Here is a 16720-nt window from a genome sequence, read left to right on the forward strand (position 1 = left end):
ATCTCTGGTTGTAAGTATACTAAACTGGTGCCCTTTTGTTTCAGAACCACACCAACCCAACTGTACTGTTTAGATTCAAATTCATTATATTCAGATAGACATAGTCCAGAATTAGGCATCATATATTATTCAGACACCCAACCATTGACTCCAGAAGAACAGTTTGTTGTCATGCTTCAACATGAGGAGGCGATACATAAGCAAGAAGAGTCACCTTCGGAAAGCGATACAGAGGTATTAACTTAACTTTTTTAAGTTGAGAAAAGTTATGATAATCATAATCAGGAGTATGAATATGTACAGTTATGCCCACTTAAATTGGGAAAAGAAGAAAATTTCTTCAGACAAAGCATGTATAAAAACTAAATACAACAAACCGTGTTTAAATCTTTCTTTAACCCTAAATCTGCCTCCATGTCCTTCCCAATTGTTTCCTTTTTCTTTGAATAGTTTTTCACACCTCAGTCTGTGTTCTCCAAGCCAGTGGGTTGTCTCTAAGTGCATCTAACCAAATTCATAACCTCTCATATTGTTGGCTCGCACTTCAGATAGCAGCATTTTATTAAATTTTTAGTTGGTCCAGCCCAGGGCAATATATGTAAGCAGATGGAACTACTTTAAAAAATTACATCAGAAATTTGTACTGGTTTAAAAGGAACTCAAGTTTAAAATAACTAAGGCACATGATAGTCCAAGTGCCCTACCCCTGCAAAAAAGGTTGAGGAGATTAAAAAACAAACAAACAAACCTGGGAAGTATTTCATCATAGTCAGTAGTCTGTCTTAAAAGTCAATATAATAAGGATATTTTTATTTTTACAGAGATATTGTTATTACATACATAATGGAATACGGAAAGACATGCTGGTGCCCCAGAGTAAAGAAGTGAAAGACATGATTTTAAAGCATATTCCAAATCATTTTCTTACCAACCCAAATCTGGAGAAATTGCTTCATAGTTTAACAGAAGAGATTCAGGATGACTACCACATCAGCCTCATGAAAAACATTGGTAAGAGGGCAAACCTCTCAGTAGTTTTGGCAGATGCAGTGATTTTGCAGTCCAAAAATAAAGAGCCTCATTTTTCTTTCAGTTCCACATGGCTTACTCCTTTGAGGTCAGTGGAATCACTCTAGATTTCTGTGAAGATCCAATCCATGACAATGCAATATTTAATTCCAGTTTCATCAAGTATCCTTATTTACTAAGCATCATAAGATTTCAGTTAGTATAGAGTCAAATTTGGTAGCCAAGTAGTCTCTGGGCACACCCTTCACATGTAGTTTCCCATTCCTAATGCAGGCTCAAATCATATTAAGAAAGCATAGTTCTGCATAACCTGACAATATCATTCAGTGAGACAAATTCATCTCTTACATGGCTCCACTGAACTCCAGTGCTTTTACACCAGGATCCATAAATGTCATGAGTTAAAGGTTTTCATTTAAATCATATCAGGATTAATGAGAATGGAACATATGGAACTGAAATAGGAAATAATTATAGGATTAAGGTGCTTTTACATGTGGGCATGTTCAACAAATAGCATAAGAAAATGAAAGAGCTAATACAGAAGAAGATCAGAAGTACTGAAATTCACTAATGTTCAGTTACAGGAGATTGAGTATGAGGGAAATAATTCTGATAAAACAATAACCTCTCAAGTGTATCTTTCTCTTCCCTTTTCTTTTTTTCTCAGTAGATTCGTTATAATTCCCCAGCTGGACTTTGGTTGGTAGCCCCAGGAGCCAACAGCCTTCTTGCTCTTTTCCAAATGTAGCTGCTGAGTGGGGATCAGTTCAAAATATTCAACTGGAATTTTCACCCGGGCTTTCCTTACATTCTATATTTTGCTAATGTTAATTGCTATGTTATTTGAATAAGTTACATTGTAAGTTCTCCAGGACAGAGACCTTCCCATCTTTCAGATATATATGTCACTAAAGTACCATGTTTACTTATGTTTCTTTTCCGATCTCGATGATGGCCAGCATATCCCAATTTAAGGGCTTATCAGATGAGACTATTATAGCAATACAACTTTAAACCACTATAGTTTTACCAGTATAACTCCTGGAGTGGACAAATTTATTCAGGAATAAGAGTGCCTTTCTCTGGTTTAGTTTATATGACTTTGGTGGTGGTTAAAGCTAAACCAAAAAAAAAAAAGTCAGTCTTATTCCAGAATAAGAGGAACCACAAATGGAGTTATACTGGTACAATTAAACCAGTATAACTGGAAAAATCTCCCATGTGGACAAGCCTTCACACGTTTTCTGTACTCCTAAAGGTACTGACCCAATCGCTTATTCCCTTCAAACAGGTCTGGGAGCCGAACTGACAGTAGAGCATTTGCTCCACCATCACAGATCTAGTTCTGGGACAGAAATGCTGGTGTTGTTCCTGGGCTGAAATACCTTTTATGAAATAGGCATGCACACACCTTCTTATGCGCTACTAAGGGCCTGGTTGGGAAGGAGGTTGCCCCTTATGTCTGTGTAGGAATCAGAACCAGATTGTCATATGCACTCAGAACTTTGATAAATCGAAATAAGTACTTATCCCTTTCTTTGCTCCCTCACGGAAGAGCTGTGAGAACCTGCTTTACTAACTAATAGAACAAACAATGCGAGCAGCATAGCTGGTCTGCATAAGGTGCAGCAGGAATGACTCCGCAGTTTGGAATATTGGCATGATGGGTGTTCCCCAGTATGGAGCACCTAGTAATTGAAAGATGTCTTTCCAGGGAGAAAATCTATTTTAAAAGGGAAAATGGGGCAACTTAATCAGTTTGATTTATCTGAGCCTCAGGACATGGATGCCAAGGGCTGCAGTATGGGAAGTTGAAAGAAAATATTTGAGGCTATGGCTACACTAGAGAGCTTAGAGTGGCGCAGCTGCATTGGTGAAGCTCTGTAAGTTCTCTGTTGTAGCCACTCTAAGATGATGGGAGAGAGCTCTCCCATCAACTTAATTAATTCACTCCCAATGAGTGGCACCAGCTATGTCTATGGGAGAAGCTCTCCCGCCAACATAGTGCTGTCCACATCGACGCTTAGGTCAGTTATTCACACCTCTGAGTGACATAAGTTATACCGACGTAAGTGGTAGTATAGATACAGCTTGAGTTACAGAGTGCAACAAAACTGCTCCCTGTTCAGGGGAACTGGGAGAATTAAGATCTAATTTGAAGGCTTTTGAACCTAGTTGTAAATTTTTGTGGTTGTAAATCAAACCAGGTCTATACAAAAAAGTTAAGTTGATTCTGCTATGGCACTCTGGGATGTGAAAAATCCACACCATTGAGCAATGTAGTTCAGCTGACCTAACCCAGTTCTTCTGTCGATCTAGCGACTGCCTCTCAGGGAGGTGGATTCACTACAGTGACAAGGGAACCCCTCCCATGGCTGTAGTGAGTGTCTACACTGAAGTGCTACAGCAGCACAGCTTCAGCACTGCAGCTGTGCCATTGTAACTGTTTAACTGTAGACATAACCTCAGAAGTAACTCCACTGAAGTCTAAAATTGATGAGATAATCAGACTTCGATGTTAGATTGAAGGAGGATTCAGTGATCTGTAAAGATCAGTGTAGACTCCATCTCAACAGCCGATGGGTACTGTATCTTAGTGTTGTTGTTGTGTATGTTTTGATGTTGTTGATCTGACCAGGGGGTGAGGGGGTTAGCATGAAGTTCAGTCCTGCCTGTAAAAAAGAAAAGGAGTACTTGTGGCACCTTAGAGACTAATGAATTTATTTGAGCATAAGCTTTCTGCATACTTTCTTGGGTCTGCATACTTTTGTTGTGGTCACCAGTATTTCTAGGACTGTTACATTGGGAGTAGATTTAACCTGAGGGCATCACAGGAACTCTTGGGGTGTTAATAGAACACACTTGTCCCTGGACAATATTCAGATGTCCCTGCTGACTGTGGAGCAACTCTTGAGGCTTTAGAGATGTCTCTACCATGCCTATAGTCACAGGACAGAGACGCCAAACAAAGTTTTGGTGAAGTCAGGTCATCATGCAATAATACCCACTGCTTCAGTGAACCTGTAGGAGCGTTTGAAGCTACTAATATCCAGTCATGATTGTTGTTTAGCAGACTTAGGTTTCCAGCTGCACCAAATGGGGAGTTCTGGCCAAGAGCAATTAATCGGACTGACCAGGAAGTGCAGCTAGTGAAAAAGAAGTTGATGGAGACAGTGACATAGCTGGTGTCTCAAAGCCTCTCACAGGGACAGAGATCAAGACCTGTGAAGTAGCCCAGTCAGGCAAAGAGCTAGGCGTTGTCTTGACAGAAGCAGCTGTGGAAGGGAATGAAAGAAACTGATTAGAACAGTTGATCTTATGATATGCTAGTGTGTTCTCTAGGAATAATGAAGAACTTGGGAGATATGATTGCGTGCAATATCAGATTGTGTTTAAGCCAACGAGATTTTCTGTGAGGTAGCCCCCATGTCAGATTCCCTTGGAATATAAGGTTGCAGTGAAAAAGATGCTGTTTCAATTCCTCAAAATGCTTTTCAAACCCCTGAATGCACCAAGGATGTTTCAAAGGGTATTAAATGATCTAACCCACATTCTGAGAACTGAACACATCCTCAATATTTAGATGACTTCATTTGTTTCCATAAAACATGGGATGAACATCTGGGAGGAGTGGAAAGGATTCTAAAACTTTTTAAGGAGTCAGGATTTAAACGTGTGGGAAATAAATATCAGTTTGCAAGGAGTCGCATCACCTTCCTAGGACATGTAGTCAGTGATAATGGGTTGGAGCCCCAACCTCAGAAACTGAACCTCATAAAGGACTTGAAAGTTCCTACAAACCTGGAGGAGATACAGCAGTTTGTAGGCCTCTGCAGATTCTACGGGAGATTTGTAAAAAAATTCACAGCTCAGGCAGCGCCATTATATCAGCTATGTGAGAGCAACTTTTTCTGGATGGAGGAATGCCAATAAGTCTTTGAGTCACTGAAGGAAGGACTTCTAATCCATGCTGTGCTTAAATTCCCAGATCCATCTCATCCATTCACAGTATCCTGTGATGCCTCAAAGGTTGCTGTTGGACTTGCTTGTGAACAAATTGACAAGTATGGTAGGTGTAGACTGGTGGCCTGTAGAGGTCGCAAGATAAATGAGCAGGAAACCAAGTATTCAGCTGTGGAATTGGAGTGTCTGGCTATTGTGGAGGCCCTCAAGGCCTATCACCCCTCTTTAGTAGGTACGGAATGCACAGTGTACACAGACCAAGGTGTCCCCTTACAAAGCACAACCCAGAAGGATGCCTGTGAAGATGGATTCACAAACTGTCAACAAGTAGTCTGTGGAAGAGCTAAGAACAGAACCCAGATCATCTGTGTCCCAGGCCTAGACCTTACCCACCAGAGGACCATCGCTCTTCTTTTAGTTTGCTGACATAGTTAGTTAATAATGGTCTCAGATAAAATTTTATTACCGTGTTATTTTAATTTAATTTTAAATACATGTAAGAGTAACCAAATTATATTGTGTAATGACAGGTGTTTGGTCTGGCACCAGTGTGCTGTAATGTATATGTGTGGTTTTTAGCAATGCATTCAGTCTTATAATCATTTATATGATTTGTTGTAGTTGATTACATCTTGATGGATCCAGCTGAGAGAGAGAGACTCTTTATTGGAAATATCCCACATGCTTTTCCTCAGAGAGTGATTCGTGCACCAGTCCCATGGCATAGCATTTACCAAAAAATAAAAAGCTGGAACGAAAACCATCTGTTCACAGTGAATCCAATGATGCTTATGTTACAACACCTCTGGTTTACTGAGTAAGATGTCTTGCTTACTGTATATTGGTTAGAGTAATTCTTCGTACCATGATTTATTTTAATGATTTTTTAGTTCTTGCATTGCTATGTCATCTGAACACAAGACATTACATTAAAAGCAAGAAACATTGAATCAGCAAGAAACTTATTGTTTCTTCTCATAATAAGACACCATTTGAGACCCTAGGTATATGCTTGGATGGTTAATTCTTCATGCTGCTGGGGTTGCTGCAACTACACTTCTCTTTTTAGCATGCTAGCTTGATCAGTCCCTATGGTAAAACACTACACCCTTAACTTAGAACTCCTAGTCAAGATTTTCAAGTGTCTAGTGATTTTTGGTGCTTCCATTTTTGGGTTCTCAATTTGACACCTGAACGGGGCCTGATTTGCAGAGAGTGGGCACTCCGCTCTTCTGAAAATCAGACCCCTTTAAGATGTCTCAGGTTGGTGATGCAAAATCACTAGCCACTTTTGAAAATCATGGGTGCCTGTGTGGGGTTATATCAGATTTGTATGCTATTTCAGCTTTGTTATTTGTATTTAAGTAACATTGCATTCTGTGGTCAGGAATCTAACCTGTTGATTTGTGACTTACAGAATATTGCAAGCTGGGACATGTATCATATTAGGCACTGAACCTCAGTGTGCAAAAGCTGACCAGATTTTGAATTTTTCTTCCCGCAGTTTAGCCAAAATGAACACTTATATCTACTTCTGTTAGTGAGCATTGTAAGAGAAGAAACTCTGTCACTCTGCATGTTCATCTTTGTCTGAGTGGAATACTGAATCTGACAAAGAAATGAACCAAATTGTTTTAGGAAAAAGCTATTGTGATATGAAAAAGGCAAATACAAAATTAAATTCACTCAGCCCTGAAAGTTTGCTGATAGTAAAATGAATCAGAAACGTAGGGCAACTTAGGAAAGAAACAAGTTGCATCAGTGAAAAAGAGTATTCACATTTTTAACTACTCATAAGAGCCTCCTGATTGTATCCCATTAATTTTACTTTAAATTAAATTAATCACAGCTATCTGAGTTATGTTTTATTTTCCAAAGGTTTAGTGACCTAAGGTTTGTTCGTACAAAAGAAATACTGTCAGGTGACCTGCCACTGCTACCCAGTGAATTTGAAGATTTAGTTCGAAGACATTGTATGGAAGCCCAGGACATTCTTCAGAACAAGTCAGTACTGTATATAAGAATACTAGATGAATAGAATATTCTTAGAGTAGATATGTATAGGTAACTCCAATGGGGGAACGCACAAAAATGTGCATCTTCATTTGTTCCTACAAAACTCAATGTTTGCATGTGCAATTATATAAGTGCTAAGTATTATCACTGACCCATATCCTTCTGTCTTCATGCAAACAAAATTGTGATTTTTTTTAATGAAACACCCCAGAAAAGCTATGGTAATTTTGCTAGAGTAAGGACTGCATTATGTGGCCGATTATATTATCAATAATAATATTATTATATTATTATCACTAGCTGCATGCACAAAAGAATAGTTTGATGCACAATTTACTGGGTTTTTACTTATCCAAAAGGTATGCTCAATGATCAATGGCTCCATGTCTAGTTGGCAGCCGGTATCAAGTGGAGTGCCCTGAGGGTTGGTCCTGGGGCCGGTTTTGTTCAATATCTTATTAATGATCTGGAGGATGGCGTGGATTGTACCCTCATCAGGTTTGCAGATGACACTAAACAGGGAGGAGTGGTGAATACGCTGGAGGGTAGGGATAGGATACAGAGGGACCTAGACAATTTAGAGGATTGGGCCAAAAGAAATCTGATGAGGTTCAACAAGGACAAGTGCAGAGTCCTACAGACTAGGGACCGAGTGGCTAGGCAGCAGTTCTGCAGAAAGGGACCTAGGTGTTACAGCGAATGAGAAGCTGGATATGAGTGAACAGTGTGCTTTTGTTGCCAAGAAGGCTAACAGCACTTTGGGCTGTATAAGTAGGAGCATTGCCAGCAGATTGAGCGACGTGATCATTCCCCTCTATTTGGCATTGGTGAGGCCTCATCTGGAGTACTGTGTCCAGTTTTGGGCCCCACAGTACAAGAAGGATGCAGAAAAATTGGAAAGAGTCCAGCGGAGGGCAACAAAAATTTTTAGGGGGCTGGAGCACATAACTTTTGAGGGGTGGCTGAGGGAACTGGGATTATTTAGCCTGCAGAAGAGAAGAATGATGGGGGATTTGATAGCTGCTTTCAACTGCCTGAAAGGGGGTTCCAAAGAGGATGGATCTAGACTGTTCTCAGTGGGAGCAGATGACAGAACAAGGAGTAATGGTCTCAAGTTTCAGTGGGGGAGGTTTAGGTTGGATATTAGGAAAAACTTTTTCACTAGGAGAGTGGTGAAACACTGGGATGGGTTGCCTAGGGAGGTGATGGAATCTCCTTCCTTAGAAGTTTTTAAGGTCAGGCTTGAAAAAGCCCTGGCTGAGATGATTTAGTTGAGGATTGATCCTGCTTAAGCAGGGGATTGGACTAGATGACCTCCTGAGGTCCCTTCCAACCCTGATATTCTATGATTCTGTTCGTGCATACTTGCAACTGTGCCCACATTTGAAAAATTGACCCTAAAATCCAGAATGAAGCCTTGTACATTATCATATTTGTATTAGTTTTGATATTAGCAGTATTTACAAACTGTTGCTGTTTTAGCTGATCATCCTAAGCTAAATTGATAGGCCAAATTGTGAGTCAAGGAGGGAGCACTGCAGAATTTTTTCTTTTAATACTCATGTGCCGTTATTAGAGTATAATATATAAAATATTTAATTTTTAAAAGACAGTTGAAATCCTGCCCCCATTGGCTTCAGAGGGACCAGATTTCAGATGCAAAGTCCATGATACAGAATTTAGTTGCAGAAAAATGATCCCCAGTTGCTAGATAATGGCCCAATCCTGATCTCAGTGAAATACATCAATGAATGGTTTAATTCCCATTGACTTCAGTGGTTCACAGTTAGCCCCTAAAGGTCTGATCCAAAGCCGATGTCATCAGTGGAATACCTCCCATGGGCTTCAGCGGGTTTTGGATTAGGCCCTACGTCCTGTAGCATTTGCTATATGGAAAACGTTGAGACAGAGCCAAGGCATTTATCTTTCAGGCAAGTGACATTGATTGTATGGCAAGGTTCTCTTCCTATGCCTGTTATGTTTTAAACCTGTAGTACTGTAAGCTTTCACAAACTAACCTAGAGAAAGGACACCATCTGACTGATGAAAGTTTCCAAGCTTTAGGAATGTAAGGCATCCATCCCCACAGGATTTGTTGGCTGCTTCAGTCTCTTCTAGAGCTTTTCATCCAGGAATGTGTTGTTTTTTTTAAAAGCAGGCTAATAATCTTATTTACTTCAATCCATTCAGAATGAATTAAAGAAATAAATCTTGGAGGCCCTGGGATCTTCAGGTGTCTCCTCTGAGCTTCAGAACTTTTTTCTGACACTGGTAGCATTAGCCTAAGCCATTTGGCCTCCCTTATGTGAAGCGTTTGAAATCAGCAGGGCTTGGACTGAAGGCAAGAATGGATGTTTGGTTTTATTCTGCTTACAGAGGAGTTTGAAGGCAGAGCTAGTTGTGAATAGGATAGAAATGTCTTTCTTTGAAAACTGTTTATTTCTATCTTCAATTCTCTACAAATCCTGCTTGAGTCCTGTACTTTTCAAAAAGTTCACAGGAAAGATATTGAGCAGCTCAGGCTAATGGATGTGGTACTCCACAGGTCCCAGAGCCTCCAGTATTTAAGGTTTTTAAATTCATTTTAAATTATTAAAAATTATAGAGGGTCTGGGCAGCTTATTAAAAACAAGTGTTAAACTTGGATGACCCCGACCACGCCCAGAGGACCACCAGGTTCAGCACAGGTAAAGCTCCAGATCCAGCACAACACTTGAGCGGGTGCTTAACTTTAACTACATGTGCAACCCCCTGAAATTTGAATCAAGACTCAAGGGAAGAGGTAGAAGGACCTGAGTCTTGATACTTCTTGTCAAACACTGGTGCAAATTCAGCTGAAGACAGAGCCTTATCCTGCCTCTTCTTTCTCACATTCTCTTCCCTTGCTATCTGTCTTCCTTCCCCTTGGTTCTGTCTCTTTCATTCCTTAGCTCCCTATTCATCTCCCTTTCAGACTGCCTCCTCTGTTCCTATTCCACTGCAGTCACCCCAAAAAGTCCTCCCATCCCTTGGGATGTGTCATTTCACCGACACCTGTATCAGCTCTCCCACCTCCACTGAGGCTCCAGGCATAGGCCAGTGGAATTGGTGTCAAGAGCCATTTCACACAGGGCTGCCAGGAATTTGCCATTGTGGTTTTTAGGAGTTTAAATTAAATTTTCTTTTTGAATACTCTAAAAATAATATAATATTAATAAAAATCTAGCTGAGGGGATTGAAAACTGTATCACACTGAAAATTGTCATGCTAGACCAAACTCTACTTATTTGATTTTGTGTTGATTGACTAGCATTTCATTATATGTTGAAGCCAGCACTATGGAAACCCCCCCTCTTCCCCCCGCCGCCACCACACATACACATACCCCGCCACCAAAGTAGGCATCCCCAACTCAAGCAATCAATATCTTCAAGGTTTTTGGTCCAGCTTTGTTTGACCTTCAATTAAAGACCAGTCTCTTCAACACAGCTGAGTTTTGCTGTTCCCTTGGGTGACTGCTTAGTGCAGGTTTCATTACATACAGCACATTAAGTTTATAGGGTTTTTTAATGTTCTGTGCTTTGTGTTTTATTGTAGGTGGATCCCAACTTGTGCATCCCTTTTTATTGATCATAAGGAGATGTGGCTTCATTTGGCACCCCAGAGTGACTATGATTCCCCTAAGCAAATTGAAGAGTATTTTGCTTCTGTTGCAAATCTCATGTCATTACAGCTACGTGAGATGGTTATTAACTCTTTGGAAGACCTCCTGGCATTTTTTATGATATACAAGGTATATGGAATGAAGTGGGTTGCTGTTGTTTTTTTTCATTGTGATGTAGAAATAGGAATCTATACATTCTTCAAATCAAATACCTTTTCAGGGGTAAATGCCCAGGATTCCTCCTGCCTTCCAAACTTATGGCCTGATTCTGTAAAGCCATGCTGGTATTCAGTGGGGCTTCTTGTGTGATCAAGAACTATTCACTTGCGTAAGAGTTTGCAGGATCAGGACCATAATTAGCAAGTTCTGAAAGTTTTCAGTTATTGATGTGCATTGCTGTAGTTTTGCTGTTTAGATAGGCCCTGATCTAGCAAAGTACTTTAGCACATGTTTGACTTTAAGCATGTAAGTAGTCCCATTGAAGTCAAAAGTGCTTCAGTGCTTTGCTGATTCTGTCCCATAAAATCATATGTGTGTGTGTACAGGCAATAACTACTTATTAATATATGCGGTGCTATGACTCCAGCATATAAGTGCCTATCATTTCTTCCCTTCAGTAACATGGTTGTGTCAGTAGTTAACTATCACCCAGGATCTGCTATAATCAGTTATGTAAAACATTTGTAAATAGCACAGATTTGGCTGGATTATAGCAAACAGCCACAGAAGCATATTGACAAACTCTGGAGCTGCACCCGCCTTGTGCTAAGTGCTGCATTTGGATGACGATGATTTATGATTTGTACTGCAGTAGCTCCTAGATGAGGCCCCCAGACATTGTGCCAGGTGCTGTGCAAACAATTGGGATGCAAACAAAATAATTAAAAGCTAAATAATTAAAAATGATTATCACTCATTAGGGGTTTGATTCTGTGAGGTGATCAGGGCTCTACTTCCATTGAATCAGTGAGGACTATGGGGGTCAGTACCTTGAGAGATCAGGCTCCAGATCAGGATGAAGATTCTGATCTGGTGCAGCGTATTAAAAAGATCTCAGTTTATGTATGGGATTTTAAGTAATTTTTGAATGACTTTTGAGTTGTGCATGTTATACTTAATTAGTTCAGCATTTATTGTTTTTGTGCTTTTTTCCCTTGAGGATGGGAATGACTTTGGAGAACCATATCAAGAAATGCAGTTCTTTATCCCTCAAATACTAATAATTAAACTCAATGTGGAGGAACCCAAAATTGTGTTTCAGCCACTTTGGAAAGATTGTTGGAATTTAATCTACTACTGTTTCATGGAGATTCTGCGGAGTTCAGAGGGACTTCTGAAGGTACAGGGTAAAAGAAGATGAGCTGTATTGTGCAGAGAATGCTGCATGCAGAATGAAACCTATAAGTCAGCCTTCAGCTAATAAAGTGATGAGTGTGGTATAAAAACTCTGATACAGAAGACAAACAGTGTTATGTATGGGTCGCTGGGTAAGCCTTAGTGATTATAGTAGAGAACATAGAAAGGATTTCTGCTCACATCCAAGCTGCTTTATTGCTTTGGTGTGATCTCACGTACTGTTCAGAAACAAGGAATATGTGTTGTCAAGTGAAAGTTATTCCAACAGTACAAATAATTATTACCTCTGCTCTCTGCTAATTTTCTAACCATAACAGATTTTTCTACAACTATTCTAAGTGGGAACACTTTGTTTTTCATGACAATTGGAAAAATGCAAATGTTCTGATTATGTTTTCCCATTTATTCCATTCTATTATATAAAAGTGTCCTCTGGGATTCTTTAATGTTCCTAAGTAAAATGTTCATAAAGTCAGCCCAATTTTTAAACATAGGCTCCAACAGAGCATCAGAATCTTGCATTTGAGTGCTCAAACCAGTATTTAGGAATGTAAATGCCAATGCCTAAAAGCATACTGGATGCCACTGAATGCCTGCTCGAGTGCCTAAATATGTGATATTTGAACTCCAGTGGCCCAGTTAGTATTCTGAGCTTACTCCTGACTATGGTTGTGTTTCAGCAAAGCATCAAAACATATTCCTAAAGTGCGTGTTTAATTGCTTTGCTGAAGCAGGGCCAGTGTAGTGCAGTATGCTGTTTCTGCCAGATCACTAGATACATAGAATTCTGCACTTCTAGCCAGGGTGTGAAATGCCCTTGCTTTTCCTGTAGTATGCTGTATTTGTGTTGTGGGGTTCCTTCTAGGTAGAAATGCAACTCTTTCCAGAATTAAAAAAAGATGACGCCACTCTTCGTACAGTGAAAGCAGATGAATCTTTGGTTTCAGAATATGTGAACAAAACTGCCAGAATATTTGATAGCAACATGATTGGTCCACAGAAGTAAGTTTTTGCTTTTAACTTTGATGCTTATCTAGATCCACTAGCATGTTAAGGCAGCATCAGTGTCATTTTTGCATGTTTACTTCCCATTGCCATGAAGCCTAATTTGGGGATCTTGTGTTTGATTTACAATCTTCTGTGTTTAAGGTACTTAAATGTATACAAGAAATACACTGATCTTTTGAACAACAATGCAGAACAAGACATTACTGATTTTTTGAAGGAAAGCCATTCTCTAGATGCTTTCACTAAGGTAACATCTAACAGTATTATTATTACTAATCACTCATACAACAGTCAACATTTACATGGCAGTTTACAGACGCAGATCACAACAAGTTTTCCACCCCATGCTTTCTAGTGTAAGGACTTGATTCACCCTTGTAGGTACAGAGGAGTGGGGACAATTTATATTCACCCTTGCTTGTAGGGCAGCTGTGCCAGGCTATGCTGGGGAGGGCAAAGCTATGTTCCATGCAGAGTCCTACTAGAGGAGGCTGTTCAGAATGTGTACTGAATCAACACATCCTCTCTTTGTCTCTCTGCTCCCCACTCCTTAGCCAAGCCCACCCGCTTTCTATGCTGCTCCTGCTAGGCTGGAGGCCTGGCTGAGTGCAGTTTTTGCAGGCAACTTGTGCCATGGCATCCATGTGGACTTTTCATTATTGGGGACCTCCCGCTGGGTTCTGGGGTTGGGAGTGATTTGAGCCCTAAATGGGTAAACATGGATTGTTATTTCTGTTTAAAATATATTATCCATCTGGTGGCTGACAGATAATTCTTTGCCTTCATGTAGCATTTCCTATCTGTAGAGTCTAAGGAAACTAATAGGATTATTCTTTTCCTTTTTATAGAAGATTGACAGTTTAACAAAACTGAAAAAAGAAATAGCCTCCATGCATGTCACTGTCCCTCTCGCCATGTTCTGCCTGGATGCTTTAAATCTGAATGAGGAGCTTTGCAGTCGGGCCCAAAAACTTAAAAATAAGTTGATTGAGTTTGAAGTGGATGAAAACAGGGAGTTAAATAAGAGGTACACATATGTGAGAATGCATGGCTATCACTAGATTTGTGCATTGATGCTATATATCAGTGCCTGTGTAGATTCCTGAGATAAATTTTATTCATCTGCTGGATTTTTACAGGTATATCTACAGGCTTCTGTAAATTAACACAGCATTTCACTGGTTTGCAAGGACTCCATGTTGTGCATGTAAAATTGACCTGAAATGTTCTTTAAATAAATAATTCTTTTTAAAAAAGTTCCTGAGTTAGGTTCTATCTGGATAGATCTGAAAGTAACAATGAAAATATTTGACAATTATTTCCTTTTTTACTGACTTGCTAGAAGTTAAGTTGAGGGTTCTATGTTTCCCCACATAAAGCAGGGTAAGGACCACAGTTCCCTGTTCTGCATATTGAGATGTCTTTTGCAAGAAAGACTTGGGCCCTGAACTCCAGTTTTAGCCAGTAAAAAGTTTACTTTACTATGAATTTAGCTTTAATCTACTGCATGCATCCGATGAAGTGAGCTGTAGCTCACGAAAGCTTATGCTCAAATAAATTTGTTAGTATCTAAGGTGCCACAAGTATTCCTTTTCTTTTTTTGGTATAGTTGTGCTTCACTTGAAAGAAATCCCTTTTCTCTTGAGTAAATATGGATGGTTACTCTTGGAATTGGGTTGTACTTGAGGTGTCTTGAGTACTGTGCATGTATGGATAACAAAAATGCTTAGTCCAAACCTGAAACAAGAAAACACATTGTTGGGAAATGATAGGTAATGGGTGTCTTTTTTGCTTCTGTATTTTTCCCATTTTTGTCTATGTTCATTTTTGGGGGGGTAGTTTGAGGATCTCTGGGTAAATCTTATCTTTTTGCCTAAATTTCGTGCAGGATGCTTAGTTCTGTAGATGTCAGGAGAATAAGTGAGCTTCTGATTTCTGCACTTAAGGATGCCTCTGTATGTAAGAGTTCAGCTCTTGAAACAGAACATTCTAACTGTGTGGGAGGGAGCAGTTAACATAGTGTGTTAAGCCAATTAATGCCGATTTAACAAGCATTCTACTGTATGGATTTATCAGTCCTTGAAAGAGTGGTAGGATGTTGGAATTGAATGCCCTTAATTACTGCATGTCTGTTATGTGTATTAATGAGAATATCTTGTTTGTAAAGGTGTATTAGTATCCTTTGACATGCAATCTGCATTAATGAGATCCTGCATCACTCTTCATTAATAATAATCATAATTATGTGTCTGCTTTCTTTTTTTTTTTAGTATTTGCAATCAATACAACATAATTGCAGACAAAGTCAGTGAGGTGCCTTTGAACACTGAAGAGCTAGTAGAGCTTACGACATACTTAAAAAAAGCCAGTGAAGTTACTGTTTTTAAGCTGAGACGTGAGATCTCTGAAGCAGCCTACAGGCTGGAATTCTTGATGGACTATGCTGATCTGCCTTGTATGTTTAAAAATATGGTATATAAAAGTGTCCCTGGCAAAAATGTGTATATGTATGTGTCTGTATATACAGACACAAACACAAATATATATATATATATATATATGTATATATATATATATATTGCTAATGAAAGGTTACAAAAAGAGGCAAATGGCAAGACAAAAGGATTCTCTAGAAGGAAAAGATGTGTAAATGCAGGAAGATTCCCCTCTCCCCTGCTCTGCCCACACATTCTTCCTTCTCTATGATCTCGCTCTGAGAGATCTATGAACTGAGAACTCTTTCAGAGAATTTTTATAGTATGTGCAATGATTCAACTAACATTCTTCACCACTGTATTGGCAAAATTAAGTTGCCTTGTTATTTATTAAAGATGTTTCTGTCAGTTTAATAAATTGTTACAAGGGCTTTGAGGGTAATCTAAAAATAGTTTAGAAATGAAAATCAGTGCACATCTAAGGGCTTGTCTATGCCTGGACATTTAGGACACTCTTATTCTGGGATAAGAATACCTTTCTCTGATTTAGCTTATTCCACTTAGCTAAATTATACCAAATAGCTATAGCAGAACTGTTATTTGGGATAGCTATGCTGGTCAATTTCTCCCACGTTGTCAAGGTTTCATGCAGATAATTCAATATTTCTGAGCTGATGTTAGTATTTTGTCCTACCACTAAACTATTTAAGGAAACAAAGCTAAACAGCCAAATCCACATCTGGGATGTTCAAAGGTATCTATTTAAGTACCCTTGAACTTCCCAGGCCACATCTTTCAATAGGCCATATCTGAGGTCCTTACTTATCTTTAAACATAATCCTTACTCAGGAAAATTTTCCAATGGAGGGTTGAATAAAAACTGAGTAGCACTGGCTCACGTTTTCATGATACTGGCTTTGTTTTTGTTTTGCCGTATTTGAATTTTATCCTTTTCAAATCATCTGTCTCTTTTGGAATGTAGAAGAGCAAATTGGGGTAGCACTGGCATAAATGAAGGTAGAAACAGACTCACAGTTTGCCAACCAACTATAATAAGTTTACATGAGGATCATGCTAGGTCTGATTTTGAGACCAACTTGGTCTGCAGTTTTACTCCCACAAAATTACAAGTGAAAACAATTTGAAATGCAAAATGACACCCCAGATTATTTGTGCTTGCAACATTCCACTCACAAAAAAATGGATGCCACTTATTTAAAGATGTGCCACTTTTTCCTGAACGTAGTCTGAACTGTTCTGCTTAGTC

General features: G+C 39.3%; 1 protein-coding gene across 1 annotated transcript in view; it reads left to right on the plus strand.

Annotated features, from left to right (window-relative positions):
* The window catches only part of DNAH3 (dynein axonemal heavy chain 3), a 113913-nt gene that overhangs the window by 12624 nt on the left and 84569 nt on the right, over nucleotides 1-16720 (plus strand). The window contains exons 6-15 of the mRNA XM_038420155.2: nucleotides 45-234; nucleotides 822-1011; nucleotides 5617-5812; nucleotides 6874-6999; nucleotides 10588-10783; nucleotides 11814-11993; nucleotides 12876-13012; nucleotides 13160-13265; nucleotides 13867-14045; nucleotides 15289-15473. Of these exons, the coding sequence (XP_038276083.1) occupies nucleotides 45-234; nucleotides 822-1011; nucleotides 5617-5812; nucleotides 6874-6999; nucleotides 10588-10783; nucleotides 11814-11993; nucleotides 12876-13012; nucleotides 13160-13265; nucleotides 13867-14045; nucleotides 15289-15473 (1685 nt within the window). The remainder of the gene's footprint in view (nucleotides 1-44; nucleotides 235-821; nucleotides 1012-5616; nucleotides 5813-6873; nucleotides 7000-10587; nucleotides 10784-11813; nucleotides 11994-12875; nucleotides 13013-13159; nucleotides 13266-13866; nucleotides 14046-15288; nucleotides 15474-16720) is intronic.

This window comes from Dermochelys coriacea, chromosome 10 (assembly GCF_009764565.3).
Source record: "Dermochelys coriacea isolate rDerCor1 chromosome 10, rDerCor1.pri.v4, whole genome shotgun sequence".
NCBI classification, from domain to species: Eukaryota; Metazoa; Chordata; order Testudines; family Dermochelyidae; genus Dermochelys; species Dermochelys coriacea.